The following is a 14512-nucleotide window of genomic DNA, read 5'->3' as shown; positions in this document are numbered from 1 at the left end:
GTTTGAGTCAGGCTCAGAGGCTTTCAAATATATAAATAAAAATATATATGCACTTGTAGACATTGACATAAACAGATAGATCCATACACACTCTCACACAAGATAGACACCGTCTATGCACACACACTTACTTCGGTCATTCTTAAAGTAAGACCTGCACTCAGAGAAAAGGAGGTACCTGAGCTGAGGGCCTGGAAGGTACTGTGCTGGACTTGGGTACTCCTCACAGGCCCCAACTGTCCTCCCAGGTTTCCTATCATTCCCTGGTTAGCCAGATTCATCTGGGAGCCATGCAAAGAGCTGTGAGAGAGGAGCTGTGACCCAACACTGGGGGACACTGGGGAGAAAGGACTGGTGAAAGGTGGTGGGGATGTAAGTCCAGTACCGTAGTTTGGAGGAAATGGAAACTGCTGTGCATTTGCCTGGGGAATCCGAGGGTTGCTCATAGTTGCTGGCATACCACTAGGAGCCACCATGCTTGGTGTCATATTCAACCCTTGTCCTCTCATCATCAAAGTTCGTTGCTGAACTTGCTGTTGCTGATGCATCTGTCTCTGTCGAAGATGCTGGTTCAGGATTTCCCTCTGTCTCTGGGCCAGCATCTGTGCATTAATAGGTGCCTGAAATCAGGGGTGATACATGGAGGAAAATGTTTGGGACAGACACATATTAAAAAACAAAGTGAATATTATAGACTGGCTAACAAATGGTACTATCATCTGTAAAATTATTTGGAAAAAAATTACATGAAAGGAATAACTCAGTTGAACAACTGGTGATTGAGAACGTGAGCTTCTAAGTTCTAAAGATACGATTATTCTGAAGCTTTGCTACGACTTAGCAGAGTTAAGTTTGATGCTAATATCAATTAAATCATTTTGTAAGGACACAATTAACTAAAGGATCTCAAAAGAACACAGTCCTTTCTATAAGAAGACTGTAATATAAACCCTGAGGATGGTAGTATAGAGTCTCATTCAAGGGACATTCAAGTCTACAGAGAAATAAAATCACTGGGACAAAAAGTGACGTGGTACACTTCAGAAAAGACTGAACAGAGGCAGAAGGAAAAGGGGGAGAGCTGGGAGAGTGCCTGATAAGAATGCACAGAGACTGAGTCAGAGGTGGAGGGTGGATAGGGAGGAAAGGCAGGATGGATGAAGGGAAGGGTTCCTGGTGCTTGCTGTCAGTGAGAGGCATGAGGCCAAGATATCATTGATCCTCATTTGTGAATTCCACATTTCCGAAGTTGCCTACTCAGTAAAATTTATTTGTAACCCCCAAATCAATACTCATGCCACTGTCATGGTCATTTGTAGACATGAGCACAGTGGTAAAACATTTCAGATATGCAATGTGCACACTTCCAGCTGAGGTTGAACAAGGCAACACTTTGCCTTCTGGTTTCAGCTCTCATACTGTAAATAAGCATCCCCTTTGTGGTCTATCTGGTGCCAAGATTTTTGCATTTTTTGCTTTTCCTGTTGGTGATTTTGTTGCTTAAACTGGCTCCCAGGCATGGTACTGCAGTGCTCTCTAGTGTTCCTAAGCACAAGAGGCGGTGATGTGTCTTCTGGAGAAAATAGGTGTGCCAGATAAGCAAGCGCCATTCAGGCCTGAGTTCTTTAAACAGAAACACACATAAAACAAGGTTATGTGTTGACTGGATGATGACAATGTTGTGACCAGAGGTTTGCAGGAACTCAACCCTGTATTCCTCCTAAGAACAATAGTTTAGTGTTCTCTAATTCAGTGTTTGCAGTAACTTTATGTAGCACAACTTCTTAGAATAACAAGAATTGACTGTACCTGGCAATAAAAATGGCAGTGATTAGAAGGGAAAAATGTAACATACTAGTAGGTAACTGGGTGACAGTACAGGGCCAGTGTGCTGATCTGGATCCAAATCTACTAAGTTAACTTTCTTCAAAGAGGAAGAAATGACAAAAGTAGCTGCATGCATACAATGAAAGCTAATAGCTGGTATGCTGCCTTACCTGTGTTGGTACTCCAGGCCTCAGAGTCAGGTTCACATTGGAAACATTGCTGATTTGATTCATAAGTGGCTGGCGATTCTAAATACATACAAATAGGATGAATACATTTCAAGAACAGAATACACTTTACTTTAAGTTTCCCAAGTAACTGCCCTCCCCAACCCAGTATCTGCACGTTGTTGGACAGCTGTGCCATCTCACATCATCTTCCCCACATCTTCCACCCAGCACCCCTGGCTGCCCAAGTGCCCTGAAGAACAGACCTGCTGTGCTTGGAGGCGATGCTGAAGTTGAAGTCTCAGTTGATTTGGCTGGTTCTGCACTAGGCCCGTGGGCCTGAGGCCTGGTCTGGGCTGCATACGGAGTGTGGCATAACTAGGCCGCTGTCCCATGGTGTGAAAGTTTGGATCTTGCATGGGAGAATAGCTACCCTGGGCCATTTGTGCCTGAGACGCATACTGCTGTGGGAAAACAGGCGCCTTCTGCTCCAGCATGATGTTGGAATCCTGACTTGAGAACTGTTCTGGATCTACTGCTTGGCTCTGGAGAGAAAGTCCCAAATAACAAACAAATAAATTAAACCATAAAAACAGCAGAGTCAATACGAGGATGTTTTCTCTCGCTGTCATACATTTGAAGCTTTTTTTACTTTTTAATATTATACTTACTACACAAAGGTACCTTTAGCTTGACTCCACTTATCTTTCTAGAAAATGCCTCTGCTCACAGTTCCGGTTACACAAGGACAGAAGCAGGGGTCACACTGGACTCCCAGCAGCATTTCTTCCAAGGGAAGGGGAAAAATGTGCCAGGACTACAGAATGCCTCCTACCCACTCCACCAATCATATTGGCCTGGACTTTCACATGCAAATATCCCCCGGAAGTGTTATGTTTTTTGATTGATTATTCATACCTGTAGAGTTCATTTTGATTAGATAACATCTTTGGCACCTGACTGGGATCAGCAGGTGCAGTGTGGGGTACTGACCATCATTATCCTGATTTTATAGCTAACAAAAATGAGACTTAAAGACATGAAGTGAATTGCAACAAGCCCTATTCAGCTAGTATGTGGTGGGGGTCCATTTCAGTTTGTGATTTGGGATCTGAGCTTCTCACCAGTGTGACATGCTGCCTATTACCTACTTTACTGTTTTCTGTGCCTGTCGGGATTCCCTACATGCCCCACATTTTGCCATCATCCTCTCATTACCTACTAGACATGGTTTATGTGTCTGTCACTCCTGACTTTTTTTTTTTTTTGAGACGGAGTTTTGCTCTTGTTGTCCAGGCTGGAGTGCAATGGTGCGATCTCGGCTCACCGCAACCTCCGTCTCCCAGGTTCAAGCGATTCTCCTGCCTCAGCCTCCCGAGCAGCTGGGATTACAGGCATATGCCACTAGGCCTGGCTAATTTTGTACTTTCAGTAGAGATGGGGTTTCTCCATGTTGGTCAGGCTGGTCTCGAACTCCCAACCTCAGGTGATCTGCCCGTCACAGCCTCCCAAAGTGCTGGGAATACAAAAGTGTGAGCCACCGCGCCCAGCTACTCCTGACTTCTTAGGGCTAACCTATCTACCTGGGTCAGAATGGAACAGGCGAACAAACCCAAAACTTCCCCGGGCTCCAGGACACCTCAGACTGAGGTGGCCCTGAATGTTTATGTGCTGAGGGGAAAGGTGGACCTGGCTGATTCTCCTTTTCCTTCTACTTCTAGGAGTAACTGCTACAAACTTAATGGTATACAGGAAGAAAAGACTCTAGCAACAAATAAAGTCTCTCAAGCTTTCCTTTTTTTTTTTTTTTTTTGAGGCAAAGTCTCGCTTTTTTGCCAGGCTGGAGTGCAGTGGCGTGATCTCGGCTCACTGCAACCTCTGATTCCCTGGTTCAAGCAATTCTCCTGCCTCAGCCTCCTGAGTAGCTGGGATTACAGGCGCGTGCCACCATGCCCAGCTAATTTTTGTTTTTTAGTAGAAACAGGGTTTCACCATGTTGGCCAGAATGGTCTTGATCTCTTGACCTTGTGATCCACCCACCTTGACCTCTCAAAGTGCTGGGATTACAGGAGTGAGCCAACGCGCCCGGCCTCAAGTTTTCTTTAGCTCAGTGTTGTCCTAGGCCTTCTTGAAAACCATCTACCCATGTAGTGCTGGAGCCGCCTGGAAACCTGAGCTCTGATCAGCACAGCCCTAGGGCCAGCCTGTGACAGCCAGGGGCCCACTGCCCTCCCTGTGTTAATTCTAAACATGGCGATGGAGCCTAAGCAGAGGAAACCATTCATTGCTGAATTACTGCTCTAACTACACACACAAAACTATCTCAGAACTTAAATATGAATATGAATCATTTGCATTCTATACTTCCCTCAACTCTACCTAATAATCATATTTCTATAATTCAGTTTCATGACAATGTTATAATGATGGTGGATTTGATGAGACAAAATAGAAATAACAGAAATGAGTGAAAAACAGACTAAAAATATTAAATGATATGACATCTGTTTTGATAACATTACAAATCACTCAGCAACTCCACGGATCACATTTTAAAATGTCACTTAGACAAACTCAAGGATAAAATAGTACTGAGTGCTAAATTCTAACTATCACTGAAGACAAAGCAAACCAGTCACACAGGAAATATTTAAACTCCATTTTCCTTTCTTAATTTATTTTAGGTTATACCATGTAACCTCAAGTCATTTCTTTCCATTCTGCTGTTTTCAATATGAATTGATAAGTCATAACTCCCACCTGTGTCTGCTCAACTGTGGGAATTATGATAAGACTAATTTTAATGTTTCAGAGAAGTCTCCAATGACTCTGCATCACCTTTCTCTCAGAAAGACGATGACACGTCATATGGCCAAGTAATAGACTGGACACTGGCAGGTACTTTTTGACAGTAAGAAATAAAGATGATTCATGCTAAGTAAGGAGGAAAACAGTAACTAGAATGCGATGGTTTTTCTGGGTTACTCTTTACACAGTAAGCCAGGCTGCACTGCTTCACACAAAGTTAGCTGTGCAGCCAGTTCAGATAGTGTTTTGTTCTTTCAAGGGACTATGTTAGGTTATTTATTATATCATAGCTATCAGGTACTCTAAAAGCAGGGACTTACTTTTTTATAGTAATCAACTAATTACTTGGAAGAAGAAAGCTAAATAAGCTCACTAAGATTAGTTAACTTTTTTATATTCCCATTTACGCTTAAATATCCCCAAAATTATGGTGGGCTAAACCATAAATTAAAGGAACTATAGCTAGGACTATAGGTGTGTGCCACCACAACTGGTTGCTATATTTTATTTTATTTTTTTGGTAGAGACAGGGTTTCATTATGTTGCCCAGGCTGGAGTGTAGTAGCTTTTCACAGGCACAATCATTGCACACTATATCCTTGAACTCCTGGACTAAACCATAAGTGAAAGGTTGAGCCCACCCTTTTTTTTTTTTTTTTTTTTTTGAGACGGAGTCTTGCTCTGTCACCCGGGCTGGAGTGCAGTGGCCAGATCTCAGCTCACTGCAAGCTCCGCCTCCCAGGTTTACGCCATTCTCCTGCCTCAGCCTCCGGAGTAGCTGGGACTACAGGCGCCCGCCACCTCGCCCGCCTAGTTTTCTTTTTTTTGTATTTTTAGTAGAGACGGGGTTTCACCGTGTTAGCCAGGATGGTCTCGATCTCTTGATCTCGTGATCCGCCCGTCTCGGCCTCCCAAAGTGCTGGGATTACAGGCTTGAGCCACCGCGCCCGGTGAGCCCACCATTTTTAAAGGGAAAAATGATGAAAGAGTTGCAGCTACCTGTAAAATGACTTCTGCTAACTTATGTGGAAAGTATTCTTTTAGCAAAAACAGCTTCCTATCACTGGCCCACAGGTGTGAAATGAATGCAGTGGTCATGACTACAGACACACACCAGCTGGAAGCCCAGGGGGAAGCGTCCTAGGTCAGAAGGCAGCAATGTGCTGTTTGTGGTTTCTCTGTATCTTGTATGTCCTTCCCTATCAGCAAGGATGGACACCAGGTGAACTGGACTTGAGTTTGTGTCTTTCTGCTAACTTGAACTGTATGCAAAGCTCATTCTCAGTGCTCTCCATTCTCAGGCAAAAGTTTATGTGAGGGTTACAAGGAAAGGGGAGGAAGAAACAGGGCCTGCCTGTTTTGAGGTAAAAAAAAACAGTATATTCTAAAAAGCAGACTGTGGAGTACCTGTAAACAGAAAACAGACACCTCTGTGCCCATGAGAGCGCTTGGCCCCCACCTGCTGCTCTTCTGCGCATACCTGGCTGACCAGTTCGGGTATTCCCAAGGCTCTATCAATCTCCTCCAGGCCATCAAAATTCCGCAAGGCCAGATAGAGCTGGTCCAGAAGAGCTCCCTCATCACTCGGAGACTCAGCTGCAGGATGTGGACACAGCAAGTCATCTGGAGAACTGCCAAACGGCTGCCTGTAAAGACAGAAATGTTATCTTTGGCCAGTGGAAAAGCTAGTTGATTAGAGAACAAATTTTTTATCTCAAAGGTGAAAGTATCAATTGACTTCCAGGGTCGTTGCAACAAACTACCGTACCAACTCAACACAGAACAAAAGGACAGTCTGAAATATTTGATACACTTTATTCAGTGCCCAATACAGGCCAGACACAAATCCAGACATTTAAGGTATGATTTTTATTTCTATTGGTCCCACTTCATGGCTTGCAAAGCTGAGGCTTGGTGAGGTGAGGTCCACATGGATCTGTGCAAGTCCAGGGCTCACCAACCCACACTGACTGCTCAAGCATGTAAATATTTACTTGGCATTGAAGGAACCAAAGGACTTTTCTGCACTTTAGTAGGAATCACTGATTGACTTAAGATTCTTACCCTACAGGAAGCTGGGATGACCCACTTGGGAGAGACAAAGAACTAGAGGCATCAGAGCTGCATTAATTTTCTTGAACTCAGCTGCAGCTAGATTAAATTTGGCTGGGCTGATAGGAAATTTCTTAGTCATGCACAAGCAGGCCTTGAAAACATGTATTTTTCTCTGAGATAGGGTCTCACTTCATTGCCCAGGCTGGAGCGCAGTGGTATGATCATGGCTCACTGCAGCCTCGACCTCCCAGGCTTAGGTGATCCTCCCACTTCAGCATCCAAGTAGCTGGGACTACAGGCACGCACTACCACGCCTGGCTAATTTTTTGTATTTTTTGTAGAGATGGTGTTTCGCCATGTTACTCAGGCTGGTCTCGAACTCCTAAGCTCAAGCGATCCACCCACTTCGGTCTCCCTAAGTGCTGGGATAACAGGTATGAGTTAACCTGTTAACAGATAACCTGGCCTGAAAACATTAAAACCCTCAAGAAGCGTATGTGTTAGCCTTCCTGCATTAGGTACATAAGGAAAGTGGATCATGAACATGCAAATTATATTTGTTATTATATAAGATAATTGGTGATAAAATCAGAACACTAAACTCTAGATTACATGATACATACAACTCCTATATATTTAAATTAATTGTCAGAGGAGGGGTGTGTGTGTGTGTGTGTGTGTGTGTGTGTGTGTGAGTGTGTGCAGTGATGCCATCATGGCTCACTGGGCTCAAGTGATCCTCTGGCCTCACCCTCCTGAGTAGCTAGGACTATAGGTATATGCCACCACAACTGGCTGCTACTTTTTTTTTTTTTTTTTTTTTTTTTTGGTAGACAGGGTTTCATGATGTTGCCCAGGCTGGAGTGCAGTAGCTTTTCACAGGCACAATTATTGCACACTACATCCTTGAACTCCTGGGCTAAAGGAATCCTTCTACCTCAGCCTCCTGAGTAGCTGGGACTACAGATGTGATGTGTGCCACCAAGCTTGGCTAATTTTTGTAAATTTTTTGTAGAGACGGGGTCTTGCTACATTGCCCAGGCTGGTCTTGAACTCCTGGACTCAAGCAATCCTCCCACCTTGGCCTCCCAAGTGCTGGGATAACAGGCGTGAGCCACCACATCTAGCCTAGAGGAGGCTTTTAAAAAAGAGCTTCTGAGTTGCCTGAATACTAAAAGGGAAAATGGTATTTGTACTTTACCAAAAGTCTATTTTGTACTCTTAGAGTCACTACATGATGTTTTGGAGAAAATAAACGTTTATAGATTAAAAAACAAACAAAAAGTTTATAGATGAGCAAACTCATTCTTAAGCAAGTGAGAACAAACTTATCAAGAAATGAAGTTACCTATTAACACAGTTCAATATGCCATGTGGTATTTTAAATGCTCTAATATGCTATTTTGGCTTAGAATCCTGAAACACTGAAGCGCTAGCACTGAAACCAACAATTAATTTCAAATGGTCATAAAGGAATGCATTAATAACAACCTATTCTCTCTACTCACCTCTAGTAACTTGGAAATTGTCCAGCTGAGGGTCCCTTGAGGCCACTCCTCACCTGCTTCCCCGACTTCCTGGCTGCAGGAGCTCCTTGCATTCCTAAGGGACCCATCCAGACCCCTGAGAGGCAAGTGCTCTTCCCACTCCTGCCCCTTTCTTGTCACTACTGGGCTTCACAAAGTCACACATCCTGGGAGCTTGCTGACTCTTTCCTCCTGCTTCTCTACAGCCCACACTCTCCTAGAACTTTCTTTAAACCAAACGTGATCAGACTGCTCCACTACTGCTACACTTAGGGAGGGGGAGGAAGAAGCAGATGCAGAAAAGCAGTCATGAGAGGGAGAAACCACTGAACTGTCTGCCATGATAGCAAAGAGGGAAGGAGATTCCTCAATGAGGAGAGGCCAACAAACATGAATGTGGCAGGAGTTCCATGAAACAGTTCAAGTTAGTCAAGAGTAATGTCAGCTATTCACCAACTTCTCTTAGGCAGCAACCTCATTTCCTAAAAATGCTAGTTAAGTTAGGCATTAAAGGATTTTCTTTACCTAGATTTTGTCATTTTCAACTTGTTTCTTTGGAAGATGCATTCATATGCCACCCTCCCATCCCAAATGTATTCAGTGATGGCAGGCTCGTGTGAAATCTAATGCATGCAGGTGGCACAAGCAGACTTCCCAGCCTCACATCTGGCAGAAACCCACTGTCAGGAGGAGGCAGGCACTGTCTCGTGCCTTTGTAAGACCACTCCACCTTGACAGACCAGCAATAGAGCCAAATGCGTATTAACAAAAAACTAAAACAATCATTTGAATTTAAACAATTTCCTACATCATAAAATCACTTTTTGTTACATGCTTTTCTTTTTTAATTAAAAAAACCCCAAATGAATGCAGAGATTAAAAAGTTAAACAGTGCATCCAGGCTGTCCCACTTTGGTCAAGGCCCTCTTCAACACAAGCTGGGACTCTCAGCAGTTTGCCAACAACTTCCCTGCTTGCATGATATCTCTGATTCTAATATGATGCTCTCAGGTTCCCATTCCCAAAGCACACTTTACTGAGCAAACAGGCCCTACGCAGAATTCTTATGTGGTTCTTCAGCTCTTCCAGGAAAATGCCCCTGGAATGGGGTGGTAGTGGTGGTGGAATTCAAGGACACATGCCTTTGATAATGCCTAACCTTCTGAAACTTAATGTTCATGCCTTCCCTGTGAGCCCCAGCTATCATGGGCAGCTGATCTTTCTCCAAAAGATGCTATTCATACCACCAGAAAACCAAGACCTTGTCATTTACCCCATCCTTCCCATGCGCTTCCCCAGTTGAGGGTCTACTTTCCATTGGGGCGCCACCCATCTCCTCACAGACCGCCCCGCTTTCTCCTCTCAGCATTAAACCACTTACTGTGCTATGCTGAATTGATACTAACAATTTACGTTAAAAACGCAACTACACACCATGCTCACAAGGGGCAAGCATTGCATCCTCTACCTCTTTTTGGCCCAGTGCTTTAACATAAACACAGTATAGGCGCAGTAAGTTTCTAGCGGATGAAAACAAGAGGTTCCTCATTTGGCTGAGCTACAATACATTAAAAACCACTTTTATATTCAGAAATACATACTGTCTTGTGGCTTGGTGTTACAAATTTGGGCATATCATGAGTGGTATCACTTCCCTTAGAGATGTCATAATATGCTTGCTAACAGAAAAAAATACTGATCCAGACTCCCAATCCCAACTTTATAAATGGCCACTAACACAATGAAGAAATTATTTTCCTACATTTTGGGCAATTACATATAGTTACAACCTGGATAGTATCTGACAGATAAATATAATAAATATAATATTAAGACGAGAATGGAATTCAGAGTAATAAAGGGAAAAATAACACAGGCCCCAGGCTGATGCAAAAAATTACCTATTTAATAGGTAATAAACAAGCAGAGAAGAGATCCTGATATCAATAGAAATCCCATACCTTAAAGTCTACATGTTTATTTGTGGACTAGTAGGTCATTAAGTATGGGAATAAGAAGGAGAATTAGGTCAAATTCTCAGCACCTGTTTGAGAAACCATAACATTACCATTTCTTCACTTTTCAAAAGTATTATTAAAATTCTGTAAAAAAGCAGCAGCTACTGAATGATGAGAAATAGTCAACAAAAGAAACCTTACTTAACAGATACATTTCAAACAGGAGAAAATCAAATTAAAATTGTGAACTTAGGCCTGGCGTGGTGGCTCACACCTGTAATCCCAGCACTTTGGAAGGCTGAGGCAGGTGAATTACCTGAGGTCAGGAGTTCAAGACCAGCCTGGCCAACATGGCAAAAGCCTGTCTCTACTATAAATACAAAAATTAGCCGGGCGCCTGTAACCCCAGCTACTTGGGAGGCTGAGGCAGGAGAATCACTTGAACCCAGGAGGTGGAGGTTGCAGTGAGCCGAGATCACGCCACTGCACTCCAGCCTGGGCAGCAAAGTGAGACTCTGTCTCAAAACAAAAATCCCTCAAATTGTGAACTTAATGCAAAAGGAAGTCTTTCATGAAAGACAGCTATTGTATTTCAAGAGAAAACCCCTTTAATAAAACCAACAGAAATCTTTAAAAGTCATCTATAAATTTTTGACTATATTATAAAGAACTCTTTTATATACCAGATGAATGAAGAAAAAAAAAACCCATAATGGAACTAAAAGTGGAAATTAGCTATAAATAAATGAATATGTGAATGTTACAGATTTAAGGGCTAAACTACTATCTTTTTGAAATGTGTACATAAACTAAGGCTGGATTCATCAAACATTAAAAAGCCTGTTCCTAAACATTAACTGTGATGCTTATAAAGGGGATTTTAAAAAAGCACTGCTCTTCTTTTATTTCAAACGAGAGACATAGTTAGAACTTTTATTACCCATTACTTCTGAATTTCTATGACAATAAGATTACCATAAAGCCGGTCGTAAGTTTCTTCCACACTGAATTATTTAAAATAAAAATGTGAGAGTGGCTAGAAAAACTGAAATAACTTTAAAGGTAATGAAAATGTTTTGTTTTGTCCACAGTGCTTATGCAAAAAACCTAACTGATGGTAACAGAAACAATGACATGCTAGGGCAGTGCTGAGTCACAGACACTTGCACAGCAAACCTAACATGCTGACTCTATTACTGGACCAAGCATAATTCTGGACTTGCTTCCATTTTTTTTTTTTTTTTGAGATGGAGTTTCGCTCCTGTTGCCCAGGCTGGAGTGCAATGGTGCGATCTCGGCTCTCTGCAACCTCTGCCTTCTGGGTTCAAGTGATTCTCCTGCCTTAGCCTCCTGAGTATCTGGGATTACAGGCATGCGCCACCATACCTGGCTAATTTTTTGTATTTTTAGTAGAGACAGGGTTTCTCCATGTTGGTCAGGCTGGTCTCAAACTCCCAACCTCAGGTGATCTACCCGTCTCAACCTCCCAAAGTGCTGGGATTACAGGTGTAAGCCACTGCGCCCAGCTCCATTTTTGTTTTAACAGAGCTCTCCTCCTATTTGGGCAACACCAAAAATCCTAATTTTGGGCCTAGTTCTTCCTAAAAATTAATCTTTGACATTTCATCCAAAAACAACTATCAGGTGGTGGATTTAATTATTATACATTTGTCCTGTGTTATATTTAACTTTCCATGGAAATGGGTGTGTTTCTAACATATCAAATAAACATATCTAGAAATAGCCTACCATTCACTGATGTCATGAAATCAGAATCAAAGAACAAGAGGGACTGTGAGAAACCACCACCTCCAGGTATGACAGCAGTTCCGAGAGCAACAGTAATGGCTCTCTACCTGGGGCGCGCTTCCCTGTCTACACAGCACGCACCTCCCACTGCCCTTGGCAGCCAGTTTGGGATGAGCCACGCCGCCTGCCTGAGGTTCTTCCTGTGTCACCCAATGCCTCAATTCTACTCATAGCAGTCCTTACTCTGGGTCCTGTGATGTGTAGCTTTTACCAGCTGAACTGGCTTCCTGTCATCTCTGCCATCTGAAATCAGACCTTTTCTTCAACACTCTGAAGCCTTCTCCAAGCATCCTGGTTGGATAATCTTCTGAAACGTGGCTTATGATTTTTATACTGCACACTACCTCAATATTACAGTTATCAGCATACATATTTTATTTTCCATCTAATTTGTAACTTCTTTAAAGGCATGTCCTAGGTCATACTGATTTCTGGATTCACCCCTCCCCTTCGTGCACTGCGTAGTAGATAATATAGTCCAAATAAACCAAAACTGGTCAGGTACCAACTACTCAAAAGGAAAAGATTAATTTCTGGACAGGTATAAAATAACTGGCTACCCTAGGTGCTCAGGACTCACCTGTTTTGGCTGGCAAAAGATGCCTGGTCTATAGGCAGGATGCTTTCAGGCCATGGGGCAGTCTGATTTGGAGGAGCTTGTTGCTGGCTATACTGAGGTCCCCCTATGTTCATCTCTAATTCAGATGGCCCTAGAAACGGAGAAGAAAAAAATCTTACATCTTTAATCAAGGAAGCATTTATTTCTGCTATGTAATATAAAGTGAAATGTCTGGTTTATGACAAAGGGAAAACACAGAAGCAGTAATAATTAACTAGGTGAAAATAAGAAGATAAAATTCTGATTCTGAAATAGAAGTCAATAAATATGAAGGCCATTTCAGAGAATATCTAGACAAGCAGTTCTAAACCTTTAGCATTTAAGACTCTACTCAAAAAGTTTTTGTTCGTGTGTGTTACATCTTATTGATATTTACTGTATTGGAAATTGAAATTGAGAAATGTAGATTCATTTAAAAATCACAATAAATGAATTATATGTTAATATAAAAGAGTTTTTTCTAGATCCAAGTGAGCGGAATAAATAAGATTTTTTAATGCAAAATTTAAAAAATTCTTTTATTGGCATTGTTTTACATTTCTGCAAATAGCTTTAATGCCTGGGTTAATGGAATAGAGTGAAATCTTCTGTTTTTGCATTTCACCTGCCGTGATATCATATAGCATGTAAAATTTCTGGAAAACTCTACCATACGCTTGGGCGATAGTAAGAGTGAAGAACAGTGTTTCAGGATTAGTATGAAAATAGTTTGGGCCTTGCAGACACTCCCTGACTGGGAATCAGGGTGCTGGACCATGTTTCTAGGAAGCATGTCGAGACTGTTGGCTCCTGAACGTCGACTAACTGTACTTCAGCTGGCTCCCTTACCTGAGCAAGAGCAGAGCAGAAAGGAGGCCCAGACAACCCACACACGCTCTGTCTCCGAAGTTCTTTGAAAGGCTTTAAAGCCAATGGATGAGATGAGCTTTTAAAAATTATATTATCATCATTATCTGTAGACCTGTATTCCATTCCAAAAGATAATTTTCTGTTGAATTCATGGCTTTTGGAGTTCATTAAAAATCAGAGAAACTCAGCTATACAATAAAGCTTATAGAACTGTATTTCCAGCTCAAGAGCCAGATGCTCTTCAATGAAGACTGAGAATAAATTGCATTTCTGCATATAAGGTACTATTATGATTTTTAATCAATAAATATTTTTAAATTTCTCATTTAATTTTGCATAGAAATCAGTTTTTAGCATTTTTCATGCTGTCAAATTATAAAAATTTATGTTTGAGAACCACTCATTAAGTACATTCAATGTAGTAAGGCAATGTAAATGCCATCTCTGAGAAACAATAAGCCAAAATATGCTGAAAAATTAAATAGGTAAGAAAACTAACACCAAGTTAGGATGAAAATTCTATACTTTGTCTTGTCAAAACAACCCTGGCATCTTTTTTTTTTTTTTTTTTTTTTTTTTTTTGAGAAGGAGTCTCACTGTCGCCCAGGCTGGAGTACACTGGTGTGATCACAGCTCACTGCAACCTCTGCCTCCCGGGTTCAAGCAATTCCCCTGCTTCAGCCTCCTGAGTAGCTGGGACTACAGGTGTGCGCCACCACGCCCGGCTAACTTTTGTCTTTTTAGTAGATATGGGGTTTCACCATGTTGGCCAGGCTGGTTTTGAACTCCTGACGTCAGGTGATCTGCCTGCCTCAGCCTCCCACAGTGCCTGGCATCTTTTTTTGAATTATTGAGCTCTTCCTCATTGTGCAATATCTAAGTATATGAAAAGAA

General features: G+C 42.1%; 1 protein-coding gene across 9 annotated transcripts in view; it reads right to left on the bottom strand.

Annotated features, from left to right (window-relative positions):
- The window catches only part of NCOA2 (nuclear receptor coactivator 2), a 298535-nt gene that overhangs the window by 17358 nt on the left and 266665 nt on the right, over positions 1–14512 (bottom strand). For all 9 annotated transcript variants that reach the window (XM_030937509.1, XM_030937516.1, XM_030937513.1 and 6 more), the window contains 5 exons: positions 12731–12860; positions 6283–6448; positions 2261–2539; positions 1998–2075; positions 386–620 (listed from right to left, as the gene is read on the bottom strand). In XM_030937509.1, coding sequence (XP_030793369.1) covers positions 386–620; positions 1998–2075; positions 2261–2539; positions 6283–6448; positions 12731–12860 — 888 coding nt within the window. The remainder of the gene's footprint in view (positions 1–385; positions 621–1997; positions 2076–2260; positions 2540–6282; positions 6449–12730; positions 12861–14512) is intronic.

The sequence above is a fragment of the Rhinopithecus roxellana genome, chromosome 9 (genome assembly GCF_007565055.1).
Source record: "Rhinopithecus roxellana isolate Shanxi Qingling chromosome 9, ASM756505v1, whole genome shotgun sequence".
Classification (NCBI taxonomy): domain Eukaryota; kingdom Metazoa; phylum Chordata; class Mammalia; order Primates; family Cercopithecidae; genus Rhinopithecus; species Rhinopithecus roxellana.
This window is presented reverse-complemented; position numbering and strand designations above follow the sequence as displayed.